General features: G+C 33.7%; 1 protein-coding gene across 2 annotated transcripts in view; it reads right to left on the reverse strand.

Moving 5' to 3' along the window:
• LOC138716215 (netrin receptor UNC5C-like) overlaps positions 1-16,166 on the reverse strand; it is a 901,985-nt gene that overhangs the window by 40,964 nt on the left and 844,855 nt on the right. For both annotated transcript variants that reach the window (XM_069849052.1, XM_069849051.1), the window contains one exon: positions 9,725-9,871. In XM_069849052.1, the coding sequence (XP_069705153.1) occupies positions 9,725-9,871 (147 nt within the window). The remainder of the gene's footprint in view (positions 1-9,724; positions 9,872-16,166) is intronic.

Consider the following 16,166-nt stretch of genomic DNA (forward strand, 5'->3'; position numbering starts at 1 on the left):
GAAATTGATCGATTAATCAATTAAATCCCACAACACTACTACAGACGTGGACAAATTATTAGCAAAATTGAAGACTTTTACAATGTATTTTTACAAAATATGCTTCTTCAATTTAAACTACAGTTGACATTTTTGCGTATTTCCAAATTATTAGCAAAATTGAAGATTTCTATTGTATATTTTTAGAAAATTTAACTCTTCAATTTGGACTACATTGGATATTTTTGCATATTTACAAATTATTAGCAAAACTGAAGATTTTTATTGTATATTTTTACAAAATTCGATTCTTCAGTTTGGAATACAGTTGACATTTTGAATATTTTCAAATTATTAGCAAAACTGAAGATTTTTATTTTATAGTTTTACAAAATTTGACTCTTCAATTTAGACTGTAGTTGACATTTTTGCTAATTTATAAATTATTACCAAAATTGAAGATTTTTATTATATATTTTTACAAAATTTAACTCTTCAATTTAAACTAAAGTTGACACTTTTGCATATTTCTGTCTATTGTAATGATAGAAATATGCAAAATTATCAACCGTAATCTAAATTAAAAAGTCAAATTTTGTGAACAGAATTATCACAAAAATCGTCAATCTTGTTAATAATTTGTCCACGTCTGTATTTGCTTTTCTTGGACCATAAGACACTTCACTAATATTAGTTTGAGACAAATCAGAGTAAGTGAAGGGAAATTCTTAACAAGTTTTGCCAAAAGCATTTACCGTCACTGCAGGAGAATAAAATGTTGTTGAAATGTCTTGCAGAAACCATAATATTATAAGGACGTGATTAATTTGTTTCTCGTAAGATCAGGTTCACGGTTTGCTAAATTGGAATTACCAAGGGCATCTATCGGATGTGTGATTAGCAACTGTAACGAGATCTGGGCAATTACGGTAGTCGGGGGCCGTGGAACCGCAGATTGTGGACATGAGGGCTCCATGCGGGAATTTGCGGCGGCCTGCCATCTACAGTCGCATGCACAAGTTACAGCAATTATCTAACAATCAAAACACGCAGAAAAATACGCAAGTGGTATTTCAGCAATCTCAATTTATTTCAGTTCGTACCATCATACAATATTTAAACACTTTTGTGCGAGATCGTGCGTATTTGCTTGTTTTCCGCACAGAACCAATACGCGGTAAGTGTGAAATACCACATTCAGTATTCCCAACGTAACACATATAACAATTTCCTCTTCTTACCGCTTAAGCACGACATTCATTTTACTGCTTTAGGCTTTTAACATATTATTTTTAGAGACGTTTAACATAGTAATAATTATAAATTGGAAACTTACCACTGCAATTTCACCTAAATTGCAATGTTAATTATTGTTTTTAAATAGTGGCAAAAATTAAGTAAAGTCTACTACTCCACGAAACTTATTGCATTCCTGATACAAGTAACATTAAGGAAGCCGTGAAAAAATCAACAAGATTCCAGATGCCGATGTTATTACTGCAATATGTTATATAAATAATATTGTTAAAATATTAAAATGAAAAATAAATCATTACATAACCTTACCCTTTGTTTTAAGTTCGCATTTATAGACTGGGGGGGGGGGAAGACAGACGTATATCACGGCCTGCTGGAGTATAGCAAACACAGAAAACATTTTAAGCAACAATGTTGAAGAAAGATATTTTGGTTTTCCGAAGTTGCCGTCATTAAACAGAAACCAACATGGAGATTTCATTGCAACTAATTAGAAATTAGTCTTTCAGGTATGTAATAAACGATATTCGCACAAAATAATGTACGATACACGAGTGGTATGTTTGTTTTCATGTTCTCGGAAATTAAAAAAGCTCAACTACGTTTCGCTTTTTCAATCTTTTCCTCGGCCATGAAAACGTCAACATACCGCTCTTGTAACGTATATTACTATTGATACAAATGGACACCGTTCCAATAGTTTAATTATCGCTGTTTCAGAATTAGAATTAGGCTAATTCGAAGTTTCTCGAGCTGAATGTTAATACTGCCATATTACGAACAGAAATAGAATACAAGTCTATTAGTATGTATAACAAGTTAAGTAGATAAGTTACTACAGTCGATCCACGACAACGATTTTCCGGGGACTAAGAAAATTGTAGGCCTATTTGAAGGATTATGCAATTTTACCCTTCTTTACGTTCTAAAATAGAATATATAGTAACAATAAGTATAAAACAACATGATATACTATGAAGTAGCATATACTCAACATTTGATTACCCTACTTAAAGCTGTGACTTAAAATTAATAAAAAATGGTTCGATTTAAATTTTCTTGTAATTAATGAATATAAAACAATAGCTATCCCATTTTCTTTAAATAATTTCTCCTATATTAAAAATTAAAATGCATAATTTTGACTCTTTTGATATAAATTCAAATTGTTCAATTTATTAATGAAGTTAATGACGTTAAATACTTAAGTATAATTTATTATTGATAATCATTTAAAATGGATAACCATATTCATTATATCTGTAACAAATTACGTAAAACAATATATTGCTGTCTTGTTCTAAGAAATATTTTGTCAACTAATTGTTTACGTACAATTTATTTAGCATATTTAAATCTATATTTATGTATAGTATTATAGAATGTGGTGGAACTTATAAATCCAACCTTTATCCGTTAATTTTACTATAGAAAAAAGTTTTAACATTTTTTTAAAGAAGCAGAAAGATTATTCAACTGAACTGTTGTTTAAATATTTCAAACTTTTCAACATTAAACAAACTTAATATTTTATTTTATTAAAATATTTTCAAAAAAACATTAATAACTCTGAAATGTATATTATACATAAATATAGAACTGAAAATATGCATTTTCTACGTTTATATAAACTTACATGTAAATCCAATGCAGTTTATTTTATTATAGCATAAGTCAAGGTCCTAGATTATTAAACAAATGTCATTCTAATAATATTTTAACCACTAATCCTCTCCAAATAAATAATATAATAAAATAAAATTGTATTGGAAATATAGTTTGGGTTTAAAGATATTAAATTTTAATACTTTTTAATCTGTAATTTATTTACTCTCAGTTTTATTTTGTTTCTATTGGAATCCCCTCTGAGCACGAGTCTTACTCATTCAGATGTGGGCAGTTTATATTATATTAAGTTGTATTCATTTGCAATTTACTAGCATTAAATTTATTATGTGTATATATTCTAAGATGGAAGAACAGTTGGAAGAAGAGGAGTTTGGCTTCATGAAGGAAAAGGTACGAGAGATTAAATTGGACTGCTACGGATAATCGGCTAAAGATACCTAGAGAAGAATAAAGAAGTGTATCTAGTATTTGTGGACATAGAAAAGGCCTTTGACAGAGTGAATTGGAATAAACTGATGGGAATCCTAAAGAAAATAGGTGTGGATTGGAAAGTGAGGAGGCTGTTCAGTAATCTTTATATAAAACGAGTCAAGGTCAGGATAGGAAAACAAATGTCAGAAGGCAGTGAAATTGGGAGAGGAGTACGTCAGGAATGCTCTTTATCACCTACGCTGTTCAACATCTATTTGGAGGATTTATTAAAAAAAAACTGTTTTCAGAACATGTGAGGAGTGATAGTAGGATGAAGAAAAATAACGTGCATAAAATTTGCTGATGATATGGCGTTATTAGCAGAAGAGGAGATGATACTAAGGAATGTGCTTCTGTAGCTAAATGACAACTGTGAGCAGTATGGGATGAAGATAAATGCCAACAAGATGAAGACCATGGTCACAGGAAGAAAAGTAAAGAAAATAACTTAAACTTGCGAATTCTAAATGAGGCAGTAGAGCAAGTGTACAGCTTCAAATACTTGGGGTGTACTATAAGCAGTAACATGAGCTGCTGCCAGAAGTCAAAAGGAGGACAGCAATGGCAAAGTAAGTTTTTAATAGAAAAAGGAGCATCTTCTGTGGACCTCTGGAAGAATAACTAAGGAAGAGATTAGTGAAGTGTTTTGTATAGAGTGTGGCATTTTATGGGGCAGAAACATGGACATTACGACGAAGTGAAGAGAAGTGAATAGAAGCATTTGAAATGTGGATATGATGAAGAATGGAACGTGTGAAGTGGAGAGACAATAAGAAATGAATTTGTGTTGAAAAGAGTGGGATGAAGAAAGGATGATGCTTAAACTGTTCAGGAAGAGGAAAGGGAATTGGTTGGGTCACTGGCTGATAAGAAACTGCCTACTGAAGGATGCACTGGAAGGAATGGTGAACGGAACAAGATTTCGGGGCAGAAGAAGATATAAGATGATAGACGACATTAAGATATATGATCATATGAGGAGATAAAAAGGAAGGCAGAAAATAGGAAAGATTGGAGATAGCTGGGCTGACAATGAAAGAACTGCTCTTGGGCAGAACACTAAATGAATTAATGAATATGTTTAGGTTATACAATATTCAATCATGCGTTCAACATTCTTAAATTCTCAGTAAGGAACTTTGTGGCTATTCGTTATGATAAAATGAGCAAATGTGGCCTAAACCATTGCCATCTCGAACATAATAATTCAAGTATCTGAATGTATAATATGACGTCATACCAGTTTTCAGTTGCCTTACAGAAGGAATAGGCCTACTAAAATACTTTTCTATATGCAATATAGAAATGTTTTGATTGAAGCATGTAGGCCTGTTTTTCATGCTTTAATTAAGAGACAGAGCAGGATCTATTTAATATTAGAATTATAGTCGCGACGCTGTTATTCCCGGCGTGACTCCTACTCTTTGCTTACGTCTTAGGAAGTGAAGGCTCTATAAAGTCTAGGTAGGTAGTATCGTTCGCCATTTTTTGTTCTTTCGTTGCCGAGCTACCAGACGAGGAATCTATTTGCCACACCGTTAAACATTATCATGTCGTAGCTCCTATGATAATAAATCAAACGCACTGTAATTCAGCAAATAATTGAGCGGCAAATAACGTCCTCGTGTGCTTTCTGCGAACGCCAACGAAAGAGCCAAAATGGCGGGCGATTATATTAAGTATTTATCGAGCCTTAAGAAATGAATAACGTCTTCATTAGCGAATCACAAGACGCACACGTTTAAATGTAGCCGACCTGCAACGCGATTGGCTGCCGGAAATTAGAGCGACGAGTATCCTACTGAATAATTCTAGTTGTGGAATGATCCATCACTGAACAGGATTAAATATAAAGCTCCGAACGCCACTGAACTATGACGTAGTTTGCTGAAAGAGACAATTAATGTGTGCAGCAACATTGTCGATTTAGACTTCATGTTTCTATTTATATACAATACTAATAACATACAAATTTTGTGCTAAATGGCTTCCAGGAAGCGCTAGCGAATATGAAACTCATTCACGACGTCTAACGAGTTACGCAATCACTGACCCATTTCAGGCAGGGGTTCATCAAGTAAAACTATTACCTGCATCACAGAACAAGATCCAATTCGCGCTCTAAATTAAAATTTCTCCTTCAACGTGGAGCGCAATATTTCGTACAGAACATAATGACGCTGTCCGGCATTGTTGCGCACCAACACAAAATTATACGAAATAAAATAGTAGGGTCTAATGCGTGATTGCTATTGTCATTAAAGTGCGGAAGAAATGCAAAAAAAACAAACATCGATATACGAGTATTAAAACATACATTACAATCATGATAGCATAATATAATTACAATAATATTATTAATAATATTGGATGATGTAGAATACAATTCTATCGTCTGTCTACAAGTTACGACAATAAACTGTAATACAATGTTTATAAAAATATTTGAATAAAAAATAAACAAAAAAAAAAACGTTAAGACTAAAATATTCCAGAAAAATAACGGAGAACGTGCACCATATTTTTTATTCTGTAAATCCTTCCTATAATCCTTAATTAGAGGGGAGAGATACATTCTTTAACCAGAATGGATACCGGTATCTTCTATTGCAGAAAACATACAGGGACATAATTTTATTTTTACTAACATTTCAAATATTAACCTAGCTATACCTTTGGATCAACGATTAAGAACCGGAAATACCGTTTTCTAGGCCTACCCCCTTCCACGACTGGAGTTCGATGATACTGGCGTAATATACAAACAAATCACTTTACTAGGTATAGGAGGGAAGAAAAGTAGTTCATCCATTTACGTAAACTAAGAAATATCGCGATTTTGAGTTTGATAATTTTCATTAGCTTTTTGTTTAATCAAAGTACAGTAGTCTTCTGTATTAACAATAAGTGTTTTTACTCACGAATTGAGTTATCCATTCGGACGTATTCATTATGCAGTGTACATAATACTGTCTATAGCACATTAGCGTACAATATAGAGAATGAAGTTAAATTGAAAAATAATCATAATATGGATATTTAAACACATTTTTGAAAATGGTGGCCGTTCATTTCGATACAGGCTTCAGTTCTAATGTGCATATTATCGCACTATAGACTATTGTACGTAATTCCAATTACCAGGTTCATATTTCGTATCAGTAACTCATCTTGAAATAATTCTGTACCTACTCTATAAAAGAGTACCTTACGTACTGTAAATTCAATCTTCACTTCTGCCCGATCCGAAAAGATCAATTTACTCAGACATACTATCTACTGTCCGTCCAAGTGGTTACGTCGCAGCGCCGTAGAAAGGGAGGAAATCACGTGACAGTTAATTACTTAACGAGGCCCTTTTATTTAAGTTATTTAAACAATTGTATGAGTATAATATATTACGTAGACGTCCAATTTCTAACAGAAATTAATGTTCTCAGAAAAGAGCTAAGACAGCCCAGCCACTAGCATTTACAGAGAGGCGAATAGAAGCAGGTGGGGGAAACCGGGATGCGACGTAGGCAATGGAAAATGATGCAATATTGAAAGCTCTTTCGTCACTGGAAAACGCGAACATATTTTCGGAACGTACTGTTTACTATGACCGTAAGGCTACTATGACTGTATATGCGGTCTTGGATCTGTGTGGAGGACGGTTGAACTTCATTAGTAGAAGGGGTGGGAATGAAGTACATTCAAAAACTCAGGTACAATAAAAATTGAAGTAAAAATAAAATGATGTCCCTGTATTTAGATTGTTAAGTTTATGAGACATGTGAAAACGTATCTGACGTTAAATAATACAATTTCGATACAGGAACACAAATTTAATATTTTCTGAAGAAATTAGGGATATTTGTTTGATTTTATAATATTTATAAACGTTTTCAGGAAATATATTTTTTGTAGATATAAATTCAAATCGATATACCCGAATTCTTTAGAAAATGTTAAATTAGCAAATATTAAATTCGTGCTTCTACACACGAATCCATCAGCAAGAATACTCAGGACATCTTTCACAGCGACACAGATGATTCTTCATAAATTTTAATCAGAAACTCGGTATCACATTTTGATCATTTAATGTATTTGTCGGACTTCACAAGAATTATTAATTAATTAATTTAAACATAAATTTAAATCGAGGAGCCTTTACAGCCAATCTCATCATGCTACTGTTTAAGGTTATAACATAACTGAACAATGGTTTGAATAGCAGTTTGCTGGTCGACCAATACAGTAAGTAAATTTAAAAAAATATATCAGTAAGGATAGATATCGCAATGACTTCTAAAACATATGTCGAACAAGCAAGCCTATAAAATACTGATTCTAAGTCGGAAACAGCTGTTGTATTATATTTTGACGTCACACTAATGACAAGACTACAGATGGTAGATTTTAGCAAAAAAAAAAAATAATAAAAAAATAAATAAATAAATAAATAAAATTTTAGAATTCAGATTTAGTATTTGATAGTGTTTGATAATTTTTAACGTTAGAATTTAGCATTCTGTAGCGTTCTTGTATAGAATATTTTTTATTAAAAATTTAATGGTAGAAATTCAGTGCCATCAATATGTTAACAGGTGTATTTTCTAGATTGTTCAATTAAAATTATTGAAAATAAGAAATAAGTAAAGAACATATAAAATCACACTGAAATTCTGAACATTAAAAGCATCCCAAAAGATATGGTGTGATTTTATTCCGATCCATCTTATTATATTCTTACTAATAAACTGTGTATAATTTTTATACGAGGCTTATGTAGAGTTGGGACAAGAAAAGTTACTAATAAAAATGTATAAGCGATGGTTGTATAAGCAGTATGTAACTACAGTATACGTACATGGGAATTGCTTTGTTGTAGTTATATACACGAAACCCTCTGTTTAAGCTTTGTATACAGAGGAAAAAATGGCCGTCTCTCTAACAGCTGTTCGTATCGATGGTCATTTTATGATGATGAGTACCTTGCAACCACAGAAGAACAAATCAAACAGCACAGAATAATTAGAATAATATTGCTGTAGCTGCACTCTTTGATCAAAAATAGCTTAGTAATCGATCAGGAGATCCAGACGTTTGAGATGGGCAGGGCATGTAGTACGTATGGGCGAATCCAGAAATGCAAATAGAGTGTTAGTTGGGAGGCCGGAGGGGAAAAAGACCTTTAGGGAGGCCGAGACGTAGATGGGAAGATAATATTAAAATGGATTTGAGGGAGGTGGGATATGATGATAGAGAATGGATTAATCTAGCTCAGGATAGGAACCGATGGCGGGCTTATGTGAGGGCGGCAATGAACCTCCGGGTTCCTTAAAAGCCAGTAAGTAAGTAAGTAAGTAAGTAAGTAAGTAAGTAAGTAAGTAAGTAATCGATCAGGCCCAATTGTACTATCGATACACAGCGCGGTACACTAGTGCACACTATCGAATGCAATAAATAATCACAGTTATTCTGTTACCTTTCGTAATAAAATAATTAAAAAACTATGACGTAGTTCTATAACAGTTTTATTGTTATACACGATGCATGTAGTGATTATATTAGTCAGGAATTTGCACACATCTTATAAACGCGCTGCATAAGGCAGTTAAACATCTGTATAAGTGTTTTTATTAGCAAAAGTGTTAGTCTACTTAATCACAATCACTTGTTATCACATACAACTTGTTTGTAAGTGAATAATGGACCTAAATGGATTGCACAGGCAGCCAGTATTCTACCACCAGCACCAGATAGATTTATAGAATCTGTAAAGTCGACGCATTTGAGTGGAGCCGACGAACGGGCGGAGCCTATCAGTGCGGGAGTGTATTGTGGGCTGCGTCGACTCACGGCCGCTAAGGGGTAAGATGCGCGTAGAAAAAGGTAGTAGGTAGGGTGGGATTTTAGACGCTTGTCGACAAGCAATGCTTTCCATCACTTTGTGTGCTGTTATATGCATAGAGTAATTAGTTATTCCGGGCAAAAACAGGTGGCAGAAAGATCAATTTCTACATTAGCGCCTCTAGCGTTTGAAACGGGAAAGTCAATAACTTTCGCATCCTATTATATTCATTCATGTCGTGGATCTTAAGTTGTCAGCACGAGACTTATGTCTTCGTAGAAGTGTTACCGCCTTGCGTTGCTTCGGAGCTCAAGAAACTTAAGAATTTTGACCACATTGGCGCCTAAGGTATTTCACATGCACACGATAGTCCAGGCCTGTGACTTAAATCCCATGTTTCTCTCTACAAGCTGCTACAGTGAAAAGTGGTCCCTGGTTAAAGCCGACGTACTTGGTATCAGCGGCCTGTCACGTCAGTGTATTTACGGCGGTGTCAATGACCGCTGCAGCTGTTTCATAATGCATGACCCCAGCAATGACTGCACTTACCGGAAGCCGCCATGTTGTACATGCTGTGGTCGCGCCCCTTCCTTCTGAGGAGCCGGAAGATGAAGACGGCGACGAGGGTGAACACGGCGAACGCTACGGCCAGCCCGATGTACAGCGCCACGTCCGTCTCCACCTCGGCACGCGTGGCTGCAACAAGCAATACGTCACTTTCTTCACCACAAATAAAAAGACAGTGTTATGGGCGTTATGGCATGCATGGATTGGCTGAACTCTGTGGAGAGATTGAACAGATGGACAAGTGAGCAAATTATGATGAGTGCAAAGAAGGTGAGATGATACATACATACATACATACATACATACATACATACATACATACATGTATGTATGTATGTATGTATGTATGTATGTATGTATGTATGTATGTAAAAGAGAGGCTTAAGATGGAATTAAATACTACTGCCATCTTCACGTCAATGGTGACAGGACACGGGATGAATAGAGCCTACCTCCATCGCTTCAAGTTACTGGAGAGTGCAATATGTCCGTGTAATAGTGGAAGTCAGACTGTAGATCATTAAGGAAACAAAGGGAAATTCTAAGAAACACCATTTCGAAGACAGCAAGTTGGCCACCTACGAAATATCAGCTTATAAAATTACATTTTCAACCATTTATCACTTTCATCAATTCAGTAGATTTTGAACATTTGTAGGAATGCATTTATTGTTAGGTTACACATATTTATCATTCAACTTTTATAAAATTAACAATTTGTTTAAAAAACTCACAATTGTAATATATTCTTATCATGTATATATACTTTCTTTTCTTTTTATTTACGTTAAGCCATATAATTATATGTATTTGTATTAATTCTATATATTGCTTAGGTATGATCAATGTAAATAGGCAAAATAGACTAAATCGGGAGTATTCACCAATACAAATCCAAATGTATATTTATCGTAGGAAAGGGAAAACCATAAATACATGTAGTATTACTATGTAATGGAGCATGTATGTATGTATGTATGTATGTATGTATGTATGTATGTATGTATGTATGTATGTATGTATGTATGTATGTATGTATGTATGTATGTATGTATGTATGTATGTATGTATGTATGTATGTATGTATGTATGTATGTATGTATGTATGTATGTATGTACGTACGTATGTACGTATGTATGTATGTATGTATGTATGTGTGTATATAATTTTTGACCAAAATGTCAGTTACCATATTTTACGCCCGAGCCTCTCTAATAAAGCATATTAAATTCCTCCAAAAGCTGTGATATTAAGCAATTCTTGTATTTTTGTTATCTTTTACCGCATCCAATCACTCGTAAGTGGGTAAAAACTATCTCATACTAAGTATCGATATTGTAGTTATCGTCTTCTTCTGCCACATGACATTAGAGTATACCCATACTGTATCAAAATACGTTATTGCAGAAACTCTCTAATCTTCCAAAAGACAACAAAAGTCATTGGTAGAAATAACCCAAGCGAGGGGTCGAACGCCAAGTACTAGTCTATTACTTAGGAGAGAGAATGCAAGCAACACCGTGCTGGTTGTGAGATAGTACGTAGCCTATATTCACATCCGTGTGGTTAGAGCTCCGTAGTGTGACAGACCCAGTTGCGCGGTATTTATCCAGCGCATAAGCCTTTAATTTTGTTTGATAAACTTTCCTGTATCTTCTTAGGAGCTCCGAGTGCGTAACGAGCCACTAGCAAAGTTCCCACAAGCCACCGGCTTCAAATTGCCAGACAACCCAGCCTAGTTCTGCGGATAATGTACAATTTACTCTATTTTGTCATATAACTTTCTATTCTTCTTACTTCCCCGTCTTCTTTATTTTTTCCTTTCCCGTTTCTTATATTCTCCTTCTTATTTCTTAATTTGCCTTCTTTTCCTTTACTTCTTATTCAACTTTCGCTTTCTTCCACTTTTTTTTATTTCTTATTTTCTTTTTTTCATTTTGATCGCCCTAGTTGTTCCTCTTCACCTTTCTTCCTGCTTCCTCTTCATTTATTTCTACTACAGTATAAACTCATTCTCTTTTTCTCTCTCTTTTATCTCTTCTCTTTCTCCTTTTTGCTATGATATACATCTCTTACTTCCCCATTGTTCGGGCATTCACCTTTTCGTAATCCTTTTCTTTTCTCGTCACTCTTCATTATTTTTTGCTTCTCTTCTTATCCTTTCAATCCCTTGTTTCTCTTCTTATTCTCTTTTATTTTTCTTCCTCATATAGGTTTTTCCTTTTTTGTTTTGTTCCTCATTTCCACTTTCCACTCTTCTTTCTTTTCACGTGAATGTCTTTTTTTAAGATATATGACGAGAAAATTAAACATTTTTTGCGTAACATGAAGTTCAAGAAGTCTCCGCTAGATACTGCGCATGCCAAGTGCACGCGTGCTGCCATCTGTCGAGTGTTGTGTAATCTACTTGCAAGTAGAAAAGCAGCTAGCGTTATCTGCATAAACTGGATACTTACAACGAAGTTATAACGTCACTGGATCGTTCATAACCGAAAATAAAATAAATGACAATATTAAACAAAAAAAAAACCATATTCTTAATCATACAAAAAAAACAAGAAGGAAGAAAACAATAAAGAAAGACGTATTCAAGCAATCATCGGGAGTCTGTGAATCCCATGTTACTTTTTTCATTTATCATATTTCCTTCCTTCGGCCACCGGGGCAGTCGCGGGATAAACGTGGAACGTAAAATTCGAATCTCATTAATTTTATTCCCTGCGTCACTTGATGTTATAAATGAAAGATTGCAACCCAGGTAATTGAAGGAGTTGGTTTGTTCCAATATCTTATTATCTACTACAATCTTCGTTCTGATGGGGTAATTCCCTTGAAATGCCGATATATTTGTTTTTTTTTATGGACATCTTTAGGTTATATTTCTTTGCAACATTACTCAGTGAAAATACGACTCTTTGTGAATCATCCTCCGTTTTGGCTAATACCACCTGATCATCCGCAAATAATTGTGTGTTCAAAGGGGTTCTATCTATAGTGAAATCCTTATTTAAAGTATGCTGCCATTCTCTTGTGACAATGTCTATATATAAATTAAATTATTTATTATTATTATTATTATTATTATTATTATTATTGTTATTAAGTTAATACTTGTATACCGGTATATATTTTTCTGTATGTGATTTGATCCTGGTTGAGTGGAAGAGAAGGCCTGATGGCCTTAACTCTGCCAGGAAAAATAAAACTATTATTATTATTATTATTATTATTATTTTTTGTTATTATTATTATGTCTGAGGCTATTGCCATCTGTATGTTTGTCAAAATACTATATGCAGCTGCACCATTTTGAGTAAATCGGTCTACTACTCAAATTATGATTATGAATATTGTGAGTAACTATGAAATCATGCAAAACAGAACGTTGAAAGACAACGGAAACGGTGGACCGATGAAATTAAAACAGGCTACGATCCCATAATTACCGAAAATGAAGAAAATCATTTCTTTATTACCGTTCCTACAGATACTAGATAACCTCATAGTTGGTACTGCATCGTTAAATATTCTATTAAAAATGAGGGGGTCAGCGCAACAGTGGTCTAACCCTCCTCAATGCGAAAAATTAAATATTGAGTCTTCTATTGATTTTGACGTAAACTATCTTCCTACAAAGAGGAATAGACCAATCCACCATTATATAGCTTCTTAGGAACTACGTAAGTTTTCCCCTAAAAATATCACATATCTAGCCTATATATATATATATATATATATATATATATATATATATATAATTTGAACTGGTAATGGAAATTACGGGAAAACGGCTGGACGGATTTTAATAAATGACCCCTCATTTTGAAGCTTGGAACTCAACGTTTTTCGGAAAAATAGTAGTTTTCAGTCAAATGTCAATTTTTAAACATAATTTTCCTATTTTTCAAAATCCATCTGTCGTCAGTTTTGAGAACTAGCTAATAGCATTCACGGCCGACGTGATATACCCTTCGCTTTTTTGTAAAGGAGAAGCGAAGCGAGCATCAAGTCGACCGTGTTGCATTTCAGAATAAAACAAAACACTCACTACAGTAAACAATATTACACGAAGGCCATAATCTGCAAGAATGCTGACATATTTTGAACTCAAATTAAATTGGTTATTAACAGGCAAAGGATTTATATGTAAATACATATTTACTTATAAAGCTAATATAATTTATATTTTGCATTATCTTTATGTTTCACAATGTGTAGGGTTGAAAAATCCTACTTTTATTTTCCATATTTTTCCATATTTTAGAGTTTAGTACATATTTTCGTTAATTTCCATATATTTTCCATATTTCATATAAAACAGTCCATATTATATTAGGTTTAACAATAAAACAAAACAAAATTCCATTAACTTTTAAAAATACATTTCAACAATAGAGATTTAAACACATGTTCAGTAATCCCTTTAACATCAGAGTTATTTGAAAATTAGCAGTCCTATCAACAATGGGAAAGTAAGTTACAAAACTGTATTAATTTAATTTAAAATTTTTAACAGACTTCAGTTGTGCAGCTCAACAGTTAAATGCCAGTCAGAGTACACATAGGTTCAGTTTTGTAAATCATACTATAAAGACGGTAAATATGCCAAAAGTACGTCATTCAGTCAATTTAAAATCAAAACTAACAAGTTACATTTCAGAATTTAAAGAAGATGGTTTATCAACTGACAATAAAATATTATTTTGTAATTTGTGTCAGTGTGCAGTATCATCTACACAAAAGTTCCTGGTGCAACAACACATTACAACTAGTAAACATCAGGCCAACAAACAACTAAATTCCAAGCAGAGACAATTGTTTTTAACACAACCAACAACATCGAATGTAAGATCTGAGTTTAACATCGACCTGTGCCGTTCTCTCATCTCTGCTGATATTCCTCTCTACAAACTAAAGAATAAGGTCTTCAGGGAATTCCTTGAAAAATATACTCAACATACAATCCCGGATGAGTCAACACTTAGGAAGACGTATGCTCCATCCATCTACGATGAGACAATACAGAAGATAAGAGATGAAATTAAAGATAGTTCAATTTGGGTTTCCATTGATGAGACTCCCGACAAAGAAGGTAGACTTGTTGGTAATGTAGTTATCGGTTTGTTAAGTGAACAATATTCTGAACGAATTCTTTTACATTGTGATGTTCTAGAAAAGTGCAATAACAAAACTATAGTTAAACTGTTCAACGAAGCTATGGGTATCCTGTGGCCAAAGGGTATTATGTACGATAATGTGTTATTCTTTATTAGCGATGCTGCCCCTTATATGGTCAAAGCTGGACAAGCATTATCTGTTGTATATCCTAAATTGACTCATTTTACTTGTGTGGCGCATGCATTTCATCGTGTGGCAGAAGTGGTCAGAGACAATTTCCCTAAAGTAGATTTGTTGATTTCATCAGTGAAAAAAGTATTTCTCAAAGCTCCCAGTAGAGTTAACGTGTTGAAAGAAATGTACCCTGAAATTCCATTGCCACCAAAGCCAATTTTAACTAGATGGGGTACATGGCTAGAAGCAGTTGAATATTATGCCGAACATATAGACTCTATTAACAATGTTCTCCTTGCATTGGACTCTGAAGATGCAGTCTCAATTGATACTGCGAAAACAGTTACCTGTGACATAAGTGTGAAGAATGACTTAGCTCACATTCAGCATACATTTTCATGCATCATAAAAACGCTCAAAAGTCTCCAAAATAGGCACCTTTCACTATCTGAAAGTTTTGAAATTATAAATAGTACTGTGGAACAACTGAATCGTGGTAGAGGTAAAGTTGCAGATGCAGTAAGAGCTAAGGTGGACACTGTACTTTCAAAAAACCCTGGATATGAAGAACTACAAAAGGTTGTTGCTGTGATGAGTGGTGAATCAACAGTGAAGATTAACTTGGACTTATCCCCAGCAGACATTGTGAAATTGAATTATGTACCAGTTACTTCTTGTGACGTCGAACGCTCTTTTAGTCAGTATAAATCTATCCTCAGAGACAATAGAAGAAGATTCACTTTTCAGCACTTGAAAGAAATGTTTGTAACCTATTGTTATGGTAACAGACAATAAAAATTGTGTTTTGTTGAAACTACATTGGAAGATAAGGTACGTCCATTATATTTTTTGTTTAGTTTGATTAAAATGTACCAATATTTAACGTACATAGTCATTTTTTTATAATTTTAAGTCCATATTTAATTCCATATTTTGGTAAAAATCCATATTTAATTCCATATTTTGGTAAAAATAACTACATATATATTTACATATTTCATATATTTTTAGTCCATATAAATCCGTTCCCTGGTTATTAAAAACTTAACTTACTAAAAATAATTTACAGGTTCGATTCTGTGGTGTGTAATTTGGGTACAGCTGTGTATTGGATATTAAAAACTACTACAC

The sequence above is a fragment of the Periplaneta americana genome, chromosome 16, assembly GCF_040183065.1.
Source record: "Periplaneta americana isolate PAMFEO1 chromosome 16, P.americana_PAMFEO1_priV1, whole genome shotgun sequence".
Classification (NCBI taxonomy): domain Eukaryota; kingdom Metazoa; phylum Arthropoda; class Insecta; order Blattodea; family Blattidae; genus Periplaneta; species Periplaneta americana.